This window comes from Biomphalaria glabrata, chromosome 9 (genome assembly GCF_947242115.1).
Source record: "Biomphalaria glabrata chromosome 9, xgBioGlab47.1, whole genome shotgun sequence".
Classification (NCBI taxonomy): domain Eukaryota; kingdom Metazoa; phylum Mollusca; class Gastropoda; family Planorbidae; genus Biomphalaria; species Biomphalaria glabrata.
In genome coordinates this window covers 32919428-32932819 of record NC_074719.1, presented here as the reverse complement: position 1 = coordinate 32932819, position 13392 = coordinate 32919428, and the positions used below count along the sequence as shown (strand labels likewise).

Here is a 13392-nt window from a genome sequence, read left to right as displayed (position 1 = left end):
TGACATGTCATCAAATGTGTGGTAACATGTGTTTGATTGTTTGGTGATATCCGCAAGGATGTTAGTTGAAATGTGTTCGAATGTTTGGTGATATGTCTTTAAATGTTTGGTGACATGTGTTAAAATGTTTGGTGACATGTGTTAAAATGTTTGGTGACATGTCTTCAAATGTGTCGTGATATGTCATCAAATATGTGGTGATATGTGTTAAAATGTGTGGTGACATGTCTTCATATGTGTGGTGACATGTCATCAAATGTGTGGTGACATGTGTTCAAATGTTTGGTGACATGTCTTCATATGTGTGGTGACATGTCATCAAATGTGTGGTGACATCTCATCAAATGTGTGGTGACATGTGTTCAAATGTTTGGTGACATGGCGTCATATGAGTGGTGACATGTTATCAAATATAAGGTGACATTTCTTCATATGTGTGGTGACATGTCTTCAAATGTGTGGTGACATGTGTTAAAATGTTAAAATGTTTGGCGACATGTCTTCATATGTGTGGTGACATGTCATCAAATGTGTGGTGACATGTCTTCATATGTGTGGTGAGATGTGTTAAAATGTTAAAATGTTTGGCGACATGTCTTCATATGTGTGGTGACATGTCATCAAATGTGTGGTGACATGTCTTCATATGTGTGGTGACATGTCTTCATATGTGTGGTGACATGCCATCAAATGTGTGGTGACATGTCTTCATATGTGTGGTGACATGTGTTAAAATGTTAAAATGTTTGGCGACATGTCTTCATATGTGTGGTGACATGTCATCAAATGTGTGGTGACATGTGTTCAAATGTTAAAATGTTTGGCGACATGTCTTCATATGTGTGGTGACATGTGTTAAAATGTTAAAATGTTTGGCGACATGTCTTCATATGTGTGGTGACATGTCATCAAATGTGTGGTGACATGTGTTCAAATGTTAAAATGTTTGGCGACATGTCTTCATATGTGTGGTGACATGTCATCAAATGTGTGGTGACAAGTCTTCATATGTGTGGTGACATGTGTTAAAATGTGTGGTGACATGTCTTCATATGTGTGGTGACATGTGTTCGATGTGAATTGCGATAGAAACGTACTTACAGAAATCAGAACTGTAAGTATTGTAATCCTTAAAGTTAACAGCCACTGCAGACGACAAGGTCAGTAAATCATGAATACGGCTCCCTGCAACAACATAATAAATATTACAACATTTGACTCTGTGTGTCTTTAAATTTAAACTATTCAGATTTAATTGTTCGTATGATTTATATATTTACTAACCGGACATTACCCTCGGCCTGTGGGCCTTAATTTGTGTATTACTAATCAATTGGATTGGAGTTTATATCTAATTTATAGAAGTTTTTCTCTTTAGACACGAAAATAAAAATGGGTTTACCCGGGAAGCTGATACATCCATATCTATTAACAAGGTTTCAAACACAGTTTGTTTGGAAACACAAATTCAAAATCGGCCCCCGAAGTGGTCCACCCAGACAGGTAAAAAGGCAGGTGTCAATATTTTCAGAAAGAACATCAGAATTAAATTCGATCAAAGACTAATGACAGAGAAGAATGGAGAAAGAAGGTTGACAGATCTTGTGTGGTGCCCCAGCGGTCCAGCAAACCAATGGATAGAACTTACTTAACTTAGCAATAGAAATTTAAAAAAAAAAAAATTTTGTCAAAAAATCAAAAAACCTTTGCATAAATGTGTTCAAAAAATGGCAAATTACAGTCTCCCCTACTAAAGAGACTCTAGTGTTTGTTACTATTAATAGTGAATAGTTGTAAAAGTGGTGTTTTTTATGAAAAAAGTGATTTTAAAAATTAGATTTTTCGATTTCAGAAAAGAAAAAAGTAGCCGTTGCATTAGAACGTTGAATGTTCTAAATAATCATGATGTCGGATCTTTTCTAGTTTACGAGATCTAAACGAGACAGACAGACAGACATTTCACACAAAACTAATAGCGTCTTTTCCCCTTTCGGGGGCCATTAAAAATGAAAGAAGCGAAAGAAGAATGGGATGTAAAGTACAATTAAAACGGGTTTAACCGATTTGTTAAATGAATGGGATTATAAAGTACGTCAGGACGTCTAAGTTCTCAAATATAAGGAACGAATTTAAAAGTAAAAATGCTTTTGAAAGACAAATTTAAAGCTTAATTTGATTAAATAATGAAATCAATAGATTATATTTTGTATTTTGTAAAGAACTATCTGTGCAAAGTGTAGTTCTTAAAATTAGATCTAGATCCTTTCGATCTTCTCTCATGTAAACATGGTTAACATGGCCTAGATCAATGAAACAGTAATACTTTCATAGAGTTGGGCAACTATTTTTTTTGAGGGTCTTAGGTTTGTTTTATGGCTACTATACTTAGGTCACGGTTGCAGTTATTACCCAAGGAACATTTATGTCAAGTTTTATCAAGATTGATGAAACGGTTTTGATTTCTAACATACATAAATACAAACATACATACATACATACGCCTTACTTTCTGCTTTATAGTATACTAGCCCTATATTACCCACGGCCCGCGGGTCTCAATATGCGTGTCACTGATATAATGCATTAAAATAGATTGTGGGAAGCGTGGTCGAGAGGCTAATTACGCTTGAACTTGGCTTGGCTTGGCTACATATGAAGGGGGCTCGAGGCTCGACACCTGACTCGAGAAGAGCTGTGTTTACTGAGCACCTAAAGGCAACACGGAAACAAATGTTAATGGACCATAGCGCTCTGAGCATTCTATAAGCATGAAAGTAGCACTATATAAAAGCTATAATAATAATTAGAAACAATTAAATAAATTAATAATGTTATAAGTAAAGCGAATGCGTGAATTTAAAAATAGTATGAATAGTGCTAATAAAATAGCTAATAGACCTAAATCCATTTTTGTTACAAAAAGATTTGCTTGCATATCTAGATCTAGAGTCTAATATAGTTTTTGACCTAGATTAAACTTAGATTCATTTGTTTAAATTAAGTAAAACACATCTACTTTCACTAAACATACTTGATCTATCAGTTTAAGATTGAATTTAATGTTCAATAAGCTTATTAATTATTTTATGTTAGTATATTTAATATTACCCATATAGAGCCTCATTTGCATGTCCAAACACAGTGTGTTTTCACCGCCCATGTAAGGCGTGCGCGACACATGAATGGAACTATTAAAATGTATGTCAACACGGCTTCGCAGCTATAGCAAACGTATGTGAGTAAAAATGCTTTAAAAAAACAAATTTGGAAGTTAATTTTATTAAAACATGAATTGAATGGAAAATATTGTTATGACTCTACATTGCACGTTGTCATTAGGTGTGAGACTGCGCACCATGAGACACGGGACAGAGACAGGAAATAAGTGTGGAAGTCAAAAGATGGCTGATGTAAACAAGTGTTGTTATTATTCGAATGTGTAATTGTTATCCGACTATTAGTCTATTATTAAATTGCTGTTTTTACCTATCACTTTCGTTGAGGTTCTTTGGGCTCGCTGTAGGCAGAGTTACAGCAATTGGTGTCAGAAGTGGGATTCTCAACGAAAGTGGGAACAAGGTCTTTATACACGACCGTTACAACATTTTTTTCTCGGATAACCCAACGTAAGTTTTGGTAGGCCAACGTGAGAAAGATACGGGATGGCGTCAACGAAAACACTTGGTCAGCTTTCATTGATAGAACTTAGACGAGAACTCAGATGCAGAGAACTGAAGGTAAGCGGCAACAAAGAGGCGCTCATGGAGCGTCTGAAGCAAAGCATCATAGATGATGAACAGGATCCGGACACCTATTTATTTAAAATAGAACCCGATACGGCGGAGATTTGGAAATCGATGAAAGAGCAAATAAAGGAAGACCTGAAATTGGTGAAGGATGAACTTAAAAATGAATTAGGTAATAAACTGTATAGAATCCGTTGTGTTTGGATTGAAAAAGGATATGGACGATTACAAACAACAATTAAGAGATGAGGTAACTGAGCTCCGGTCGCGGATGGTAGAGGATGTCGATTCACAAATTCAAGTATTACGAAATGAAATGAAGGCGGAGCTAGAGAAAAAAACAAGATGCGGGGGCCACGGTGACTGAAATGACGGGGAAGACTAAACCGCCGGTGTTTGACGGCTCTGTTTCTTGGTCAGTGTACCGATTGCAGTTTGAAGCGGCGGCCAAAGTCAACAGATGGAACACTAAGGCAGAGAAAGCAACTGGTCTGGTGTTAGCACTCAGAGGCAAGGCAGCCGAATTGTTACAGACAATGAAGGACCAGACGGACTTCGATGCTATGGTCAATACAATGGAACTGCGATACGGCGACGAGCACTTACAGGAAGTGTTTAGAATACAATTAAAAAGCCGACTGCAGAAATGTGGAGAGACACTACAGGAATTAGCGGCAGACATTGAGCGTCTTGCCCGTCTGGCTTACCCATTGGCAACACCAGAATTTTTGGATGTTATTGTTACAGATGCCTTCATAGATGGAGTGCGAGATGCAGAACTTAAAAAAGCCATCCGAATCAGCGGAAAACGGAAAGTAAGCGAAGCCCTTATCTATGCTCTGTCCTTTGAGGCGGCAAGAGATTCAGCGAGGGCCACGCAGCACAGCCGGACGATAGATGCTCGGGAGGAGGATCCTACACAGCTGGTATGAAGACTGGTAGGGGAGGCTATAGACGAAAGACGACCCCAGGAGGAGGATCTTGCACGGCTGGTCAGAAGGGTGGTGGACGAGACTAGAGACGAACGGCGACCCTATTTCAGACAAAATAGAACACTTCTTCGCTGCTGGAACTGCAACACCCCTGGTCATATGCAAAGGGATTTTACCAGAGGGTTTCGGGGTCGTGGACGCCAATCACAAGAAAGACAGAACGGCAACCGGGAAAACTAATGTCTGCCGGTTTCACGGAGCGGAGACAGGCAGCGCGGTATAAAGAGGCTCCAAAAATGGTTATTTCTGTCACTGTGTTGGGAAGAAACAGAAGTTTAAAGGTACAAGGAAAGATCGGCCGCGGGTGTTGCGCTTTTCTTTTGGACACCGGGGCATCTCGGTCGATAATTAGACCCGATTATATTGGAGATCAGGAAATAACAGAAGCAAACAGTTATACACTGAAAACAGCCAGTGGCGAACTAATACCAGTGTTGGGGCAGGTCAAACTTAACCTTGAAATTCAAACCCAACCATTCTGTCATGAGTTCCTGATCGCAAACGTGACTGACGAGTGTATCCTCGGCTTGGATTTTATGCAAGCATTCGGGCTGTCTTTAAACATGGCTAATGGCACTGTACAATATGCTAACATGGAGATTCCACTACTTGAGGAAAAAAGGGATACGGTCAAGCGAGAAGAATTTTGTTGGTAGAAGATACGACCATACCAGCACAATCGGAATGTATATTATGGGGAAAGGTTGAAGGACATTGCAAAACCATTAGTACAAAACTCGTAGAAACAGCGAGAGGAATAGAGAATAGGTTGGCTGTAGGAAAGACGTTGGTGGTCAGTGTTGGTGATAGAAAGGTCCCTGTGAGAGTCATGAATCTTTACTCGCAGGAAAATAAATTACGAGCGGGCAGTGTCATAGCGGACTGTTACTCCGTGGATCTGATCACACAATGTCTGGACGCAGAGGGATCGACAAACACGGCACCGAAGGAAAATTTACAGACACACACACTTCTTATCAAGATGGAAGAAAATCTTTCGATGGAAGAATATAACAAAGCTGAGAAATTAATTTTGGAATTTATGGACATTATGCCCTGTGACGAGGATGATTGCGGGAGGACAAACCTTGTACAACACCGTATTGATACGGGAAGTGCCAAACCCATTCGACAACCACCGCGTCGTCTACCGTTGGCAAAACAGCAAGAGGCCCTCGATATGCTCGAACGCATGAAACAACAAGGGGTCATCGAGCCATCCAACAGCCCGTGGTGTTCACCGGTTGTATTGGTTAAAAAGAAAGATGGGACTTTGCGGTTTTGTGTTGATTACCGGGCATTAAATAATGTCACGCAGAAAGATAGTTATCCTCTTCCCCGCATTGATGACACATTGGACACGCTCGCCGGATCACGAATATTCTCTACTCTAGACCTCAAGAGCGGATATTGGCAGATAGGGATGCATCCCATTGATAAAGAGAAAACGGCCTTTTCAGCTGGAAGGGGCTTGTGGCAATTTAAGGTGATGCCATTTGGCCTATGCAATGCACCAGCTACTTTTGAGAGATTGATGGATCAAGTTTTAAAAGGTCTTAACTGGAATACTTGCCTAGTATATCTTGATGACATTATCGTGCTCGGAAGAACATTTGATGAACATCTGAACAATTTGAGAGAAGTGTTTCAGAGGATTCGAAGTGCGGGTATGAAGCTCCACCCCAAGAAGTGTGACCTATTCAAGAGGAAAGTAAAATATTTGGGCCATGTTGTATCAAGCGAGGGTATAAGCACGGATCCAGACAATAGTGAAGCGGTTAAGCAATGGCCTGTCCCTGGAAGTATACAAGAACTGAAAAGTTTTCTGGGTCTTTGCACTTATTACCGACGCTTTGTTCCAGGCTTCTCTAGGATTGCAGGAGTCCTTCACCAACTGACAGAACAGAAAAAACGGTTTATATGGACAATAGAATGCCAGGAGGCGTTTGAAAAGTTAAAAGAGGCTCTCCTTTCGTCGCCGATGTTAGCATACCCACTGTCGGGTACACCATTCATTCTGGATACAGACACAAGCGGTACGGGGATCGGTGCTGTGCTATCGCAGAGCATTGATGGAAACGAAAAGGTCGTAGCTTACTTTAGTAGAAGTTTGTCAAAGTCTGAAAGGAATTATTGTGTTACGAGACGTGAATTGTTGGCTGTAGTTGATTCAATTAAACATTTTCATAAATATCTCTATGGGCAAAGGTTTAAACTGAGAACTGACCACGCAGCCTTGAAATGGCTACTATCTTTCAAGAATCCAGAGGGACAGGTGGCGAGATGGGTTGAACGGTTGCAGAATTATGAATTTGAGACTGAACACAGGAAGGGACTGATTCACCAGAATGCCGATGCATTGTCTCGAAGACCATGCGAAATGCAGTGCAGGCACTGCGTGAAGGCAGAAGAAAAAGAAACTGAGTGTCGTCGTCTAGGAGTAGATGTTACCGGGTCCTGGTCAGATGAAAAAATTAGAGAGGACCAGTTGGAAGATAATGATCTGGCTCCTATTCTGCTATGGAAGGAGAATGGACAACGGCCCGAGTGGCAGCACATCTTTGAAAAAGGGGCTGCCACGAAAGCGTACTGGGCTCAATGGGACTCAATAACCATCCTTAATGGTGTCCTAAGAAGGGTCTGGGAATCCGTTGACGGCACATCGAGGCGTTTTCAGCTTATATTACCAAAAAGCAGAGTGTCTGAGGTGCTGCAGGAAATTCACAATGGTACCAGTGGATCTCATCTGGGCGTTAAGAAGACCCTCGATAAGGTTCGCCAAAGATTCTACTGGTTCAGATACAGAGAGGATGTAGAGGAATGGTGCCGGGGCTGCGACATATGTACAGCCGCAAAGGGCCCTTCACGCAAAACAAGGGGACGAATGCAACAATACATAGTTGGAGTTCCGTTTGAAAGGATTGCAATCGATGTGGCAGGGCCATTTCTTGAAACTAGACGAGGAAATAAGTACATATTGGTAGCTATTGATTACTCCACTAAATGGCCGGAGGCGTATGCGATACCGAACCAAGAAGCAACAACGGTAGCAGAAACGCTTGTAGAGAACTGGATTAGTCGTTTTGGTGTCCCAATAGAACTACACTCCGATCAGGGCAGGAACTTTGAATCTAGAGTATTTCAGGAAATGTGCCGGGTGCTTGGCATCAATAAAACTCGCACTACACCACTACAACCGCAGTCAGACGGAATGGTAGAGCGGTTTAATCGTACCTTAGAACAATACTTGTCGAAGGTCACCGATGATCGACAAGACAACTGGGATGCATACATTCCAGTGTTCCTGATGTCCTACAGGAGTTCCATCCATTGCTCTATTTCATATACCCCTGCAAAGATGTTGTTCGGCCGGGAACTTCGGTTGCCAAGTGATCTGCTATTTGGACTTCCGAGAGACACACCAGTCACTGCTTCTGAGTATGTCAACGATCTTAGACGGCGTCTGGAGGAAACACATTCTCTGGCTCGTGGGACAATGAAGAATAACTGCGATCTAATGAAGACTCGATACGATAGACGTGCAAATGCCTCGGGGTTTCAGGAAGGCGATCTGGTATGGCTATATAACCCCCAGAGAAGAAAAGGTAGATCCCCAAAACTCCAAAGAGACTGGGAAGGTCCATATCGTGTCGTTAAAAGGATCAACGATGTGGTCTACCGAATTCAGAGGAGTCCACGGTCTAGCTTCAAGGTTGTTCACGTGGATCGGCTTCATCTTTATCATGGCGGGGGGGGGCAAACTTTGTTCGAGACGAACAGTTTTAACGAGGGGGCAGTGTTATGACTCTACATTGCACGTTGTCATTAGGTGTGAGACTGCGCACCATGAGACACGGGACAGAGACAGGAAATAAGTGTGGGAGTCAAAAGATGGCTGATGTAAACAAGTGTTGTTATTATTCGAATGTGTAATTGTTATCCGACTATTAGTCTATTATTAAATTGCTGTTTTTATCTATCACTTTCGTTGAGGTTCTTTGGGCTCGATGTAGGCAGAGTTACAGCAATATTTATTACTAGACATAATTGGCCCGCGGATCTAAATTTGCGTATCACTTTCAATATAGTCACTGAGAGTGCTTTGTAAACAATGAAACGAAATAATAATTTTATAAGTAAAGGGAATGCGTGAATGTAAAAATAGTATGAATGGAGCTATCTAAATAGCTAATGGACTTAAATCCATTTTTTCAAATAAAAACATTTGCTTGTAGGCCTACATATATTTGATTAAAATTTGAAATGAATAGACTTAATTTTGTATGTTCATGTGTTAAAGTATAAAATAGATCTAGATCTTGAGTTAGACATAGATCTATATCTAGACTAATCTAGAGTCTAGAGTTCATTCTGCGCGCGAAGTCTTCGCTCTGCCCATGCGTGGCCTTTTTGAATTAGATTCATGAATGAAACTATTAGAATATATCTCAACACGGCTTCGCAGCTCTAGCGAACGAATGTATGAAAAATGCTTTAGAAAAACTAATTTGAATGTTAATTTGATTAAAATATGAAATGAATGAACTATAAATAGTATGTTCATGTGTTTAAGTATAAAAACTATCTTTGCAAAGAGAAGTTCTTATCATCTTAAAGTTGAATCAGAGTTTTAGACCTAGGAGAGATGTGTAACATTTTGCGTAACGTCTAATGAAAGAATGTTTTTCAGGAATTCTAAATTCGCAGATATAAGGAACGAATTTATGCAAAATGCATTTGAAACACAAATTTGAAAGTTAATTATATTAGATAATTAAATCAATAGACTATATTTTGTATTTTCATGTGTCAAAGTAAAAAACTTTTTGTGCAAAGTGCAGTTCTTAAAATTAGATCTAGATCCTTTCGATCTTTTCAGGTAAATATGGCAAATATAACCTAGATCGATGTAGTTATAATGGTTTCATGGAGTTGGTCAACTTTTTTTTGAGGGTCTTAAGTTTGTTTTAGGGCTACAATTCATACACTACGGTCTAAGTTAGTACCCAAGGAACATTTCTGCCAAGTTTTATTGTACGGTTTTGATTTCTATTCGGCACACACATTACATACATCCATACTTACATTCAATTTTAGAAATATTTTTATAACATCAATTTATGCTTTATCAAATTATTTACTATCCAAAAGTACACTCTATAGAGTCCATGTTTTTGTACCATTGAAGAAACTTGATAGAAAACCTTCAAGTTGTTCAGATTTCATTTCAATCTGAATGTCATTTTGTCCCTGAAGAAAAACAAACACAACGTATAAAAAACTTGTTAAAAAAAGTTGAGAGTTGACGTTAGCAGGAAACGAGAAGACAAAACCACTGTATGTTACAATTGAGAAACACGTGATTTATTCATTCATGATTAGAGTCTTTAATTTATTTATTTATTCTGAGTCGATTAAAAATGGTTGATTCTTCTGGGTAGAATTTTGGATTATTTATCTTTCCCCCTTTATTTTAACGAAAAGGTTTCAGACTCCGGTGAAATGAAGATGATACTTTGTTATAATTAGGACTCAAATTGACGGACATTGAACACAATCCCAATGTTCTGTTGAATGCCTGTGTGGGCAGACTTATTGTAAGACAGCTGCAAGGGGTAGGACACCTAGACTGTATGAGAAATAACTGAAGGCCCAAGGCAATCTTTTGAGTTTATAGATGGGCGTCAGAGCAGAAGTGCACCTCGAAAACTGCTTGAGGCGTCAGTTCCCTGACAAACAAGAGACTAACTGGCAGGATTTTCTCAACTAAACAAGAGACTATCTGGCAGGAGTTTTTCAAATAAACAAGAGACTGGCTGGCAGGATTTACTCAGCTAAACAAGAGACTAGCTGGCAGGAGTTTCTCAACTAAACAAGAGACTAGCTGGCAGGATTTTCTCATGCGTACAGCGGCTTTGTCTGTATTGAGAGTGGCAAAAAAAATGCAGGTAGCAACTGGGACCAACATGCAAGTATAAATAATTAGCACTACTAAAAATATAAACAATTTAACAATAGGCAAAATGAAAGTACATTTCTAATGACTAACTTTTAACGATATAAATTATTAGGATTCAAAAAAATTGATATTTATAATGAGGGCCAAAATGTAAGCATATTTATAAAGAGAATCAAAATGTATGGATAACTATAAATGGGAAAAATATTTTTGTTAAAATACTTTTTAAAAAAGACAATTCTTTCTTTATATAGCTTATAAAGTGATTATTTTGAATGTTAGATTTTATTTCAAATTTGAACATTTTTTTGCTTCGCTCCCCTCCCTGGTCTGTTTAAGCATATGCATATATCTACTTGAATTTCTAAAGTTCAAATGATAGACCCATATCTAGACTTAGAAGAGGGTGGGCAAATTTAAATTAACTTTGTATTATACTTTGAAAAATTATAAGTCAAACTAGAGTTTTCACAATGTGGCCAGATAGCTAATAATTCTTTTCCCAAAGATATACACCAGTTGTAGAAATTGTTAGAGCCCTTTTCGAGATCCTTGTCCGCTCATGAATTTGTAAGTTAAATAGAGGAATTTTAATGAAAGAAATCTATTTAATATTCATATATATATATTCATATATATTTAATATACCTTAACAGAAGCTGTCATTCCGATGATACAAGCCAACAATTGTGTGATAAGCAACATTTTCTGGTGGCAGACTCTGTTTAGGAAAGGAAAATCATTATAATCTACGTAAGTGTTTGTTGTTTTAAATAAAACTTAAGAAGATGCCCAGTACAACATAGCGTTTCTCAAACTATGATGAGCGCGACGTGAGCACTGGCGGATCCAGGGGGGGGGCGGTAGGGGCGATCGCCCCCCCCCCACTCGGCCGACCCCCCCCCGGGGGGGGAGGCGGACGAACTTAAGTATAGGATTCACACAATTTGTATACGAATTTATTACTTATGTTAAAAATATATACAAATTATTTATATTTCAACCTATTTTTAGATTATTTCGCCCCCCCCCATTAGTATGTTGACCGATTTGGTGGGGTCAGGAGTGGGCGATGGTATCAATCCCGCGCCCCCCCCCCCTTACACTTTCGAGTGGGGGGGGGGCGGTCCAATTTGTTTGTAGAAATCACAGCTTGCTAACAAAATCAATTAAATATCTATATTATTAAAACTTATTATTGATATTTTAACCGATCTTTATATCGTTCCCTGTTTGCCGATTGGTGGGGGGGGGGGGGGGCGAATACCTCTACTGCCCTTCCCACCTAAACCCTTTGAGTGGGGGGGGGGCGGTCCGTTTTTATGGAGAAATCATAGTTTGTGAACAAAATTAGTTGAATTAATAAATACATTTTATATTATGTCGCTCCCTTTCTGGCATATTAGCCGATTCGGTGGGGTGAGGGGGGGGGCGATTGCATGTACTGCCCTCCCCACTCTAGCCCTCTGAGTGCTGGGGGGGCGGTCCTATTTTTGTGGAGAATCATAGTTTGTGAACAAAATTAGTTGAATATCTATATAATATAAACTACGTATTGATATGTGACCCATTGTTTATTATGTCGTACCATACTCTAATCTCAAATTGTATCATTAGTAAATTTAAATGAAAGATGGTTGTACCAGTTGGGAGGGGCGATACATGCAATCGCATTTCCCCCATCGGAAAAATCAATACTTTTTCTTTTTGTATTATAGTTAAGAAATTACAAAATTTTAAAAAAATCTGTCACTAATATAATTTATATACACTATAAATTAAATTCTTATATCGAGTCGCCCCACCCCTATTCTTTAATGCCAAATGCAATATTTAGCAGAAATTATTAAAGAAGCTAAGATTAATCGTTTTCACTCTACCGCCCCTCCCATTTCCAGACAGAGTTTATTTATATAATTTCACATGAATTTATCATAATTATTTTAAGAAAGACTTTGCATTCAAACGAAATTTTTCAGTATAAAAGTCATGATTGAGATGAGTTCTAAACTCAAATAGTGTTTTCATAGTCGCCTTTTCCCAACCTTTACTCAATCTGATATTTTTCTAGTTAAATAAATTTGGGACTATAACTCACAATTTATACTTCAATTTTCTTAAATACTTTTTATCGAATAATTTTTTTATTTGCAATGTATTATGGGCCTATAAATTTATATTAGAATATTTTCAAGGTCCTTTTTTAATAGTATGAATAATGAGCTGTAGATGTCAGGAGAATGCGTTTCTGCAGTGAAAAATGCAAGAAAACGCTTTTGGCTTCGCCCCGAACTCCATTGATGAATAATGAGCTGTAGATGTCAGGAGAATGCGTTTCTGCAGTGAAAAATGCAAGAAAACGCTTTTGGCTTCGCCCCGAACTCCATTGATGAATAATGAGCTGTAGATGTCAGGAGAATGCGTTTCTGCAGTGAAAAATGCAAGAAAACGCTTTTGGCTTCGCCCCGAACTCCATTGATGAATAATGAGCTGTAGATGTCAGGAGAATGCGTTTCTGCAGTGAAGAATGCAAAAAAAACGCTTTTGGCGTCGGGGCTTCGCCCCGAACTCCATTGATGAATAATGAGCTGTAGATGTCAGAAGAATGCGTTTCTGCAGTGAAGAATGCAAGAAAACGCTTTTGGCGTCGGGGCTTCGCCCCGAAGTCCATTGGTGAAAATGAGCTGTAGATGTC

General features: G+C 39.0%; 1 protein-coding gene across 5 annotated transcripts in view; it reads right to left on the bottom strand.

Moving 5' to 3' along the window:
• LOC106053331 (uncharacterized) overlaps positions 1-13392 on the bottom strand; it is a 43801-nt gene that overhangs the window by 28741 nt on the left and 1668 nt on the right. For all 5 annotated transcript variants that reach the window (XR_008779621.1, XR_008779620.1, XR_008779619.1 and 2 more), the window contains exons 2-4: positions 11346-11418; positions 9919-9988; positions 1102-1185 (exon numbers count right to left, since the gene is read on the bottom strand). Coding sequence is in view for 2 of the 5 variants with exons in the window: in XM_056039909.1 (XP_055895884.1) it covers positions 1102-1185; positions 9919-9988; positions 11346-11418 (227 nt within the window). In the remaining 3 variants the exon portion in view is untranslated. The remainder of the gene's footprint in view (positions 1-1101; positions 1186-9918; positions 9989-11345; positions 11419-13392) is intronic.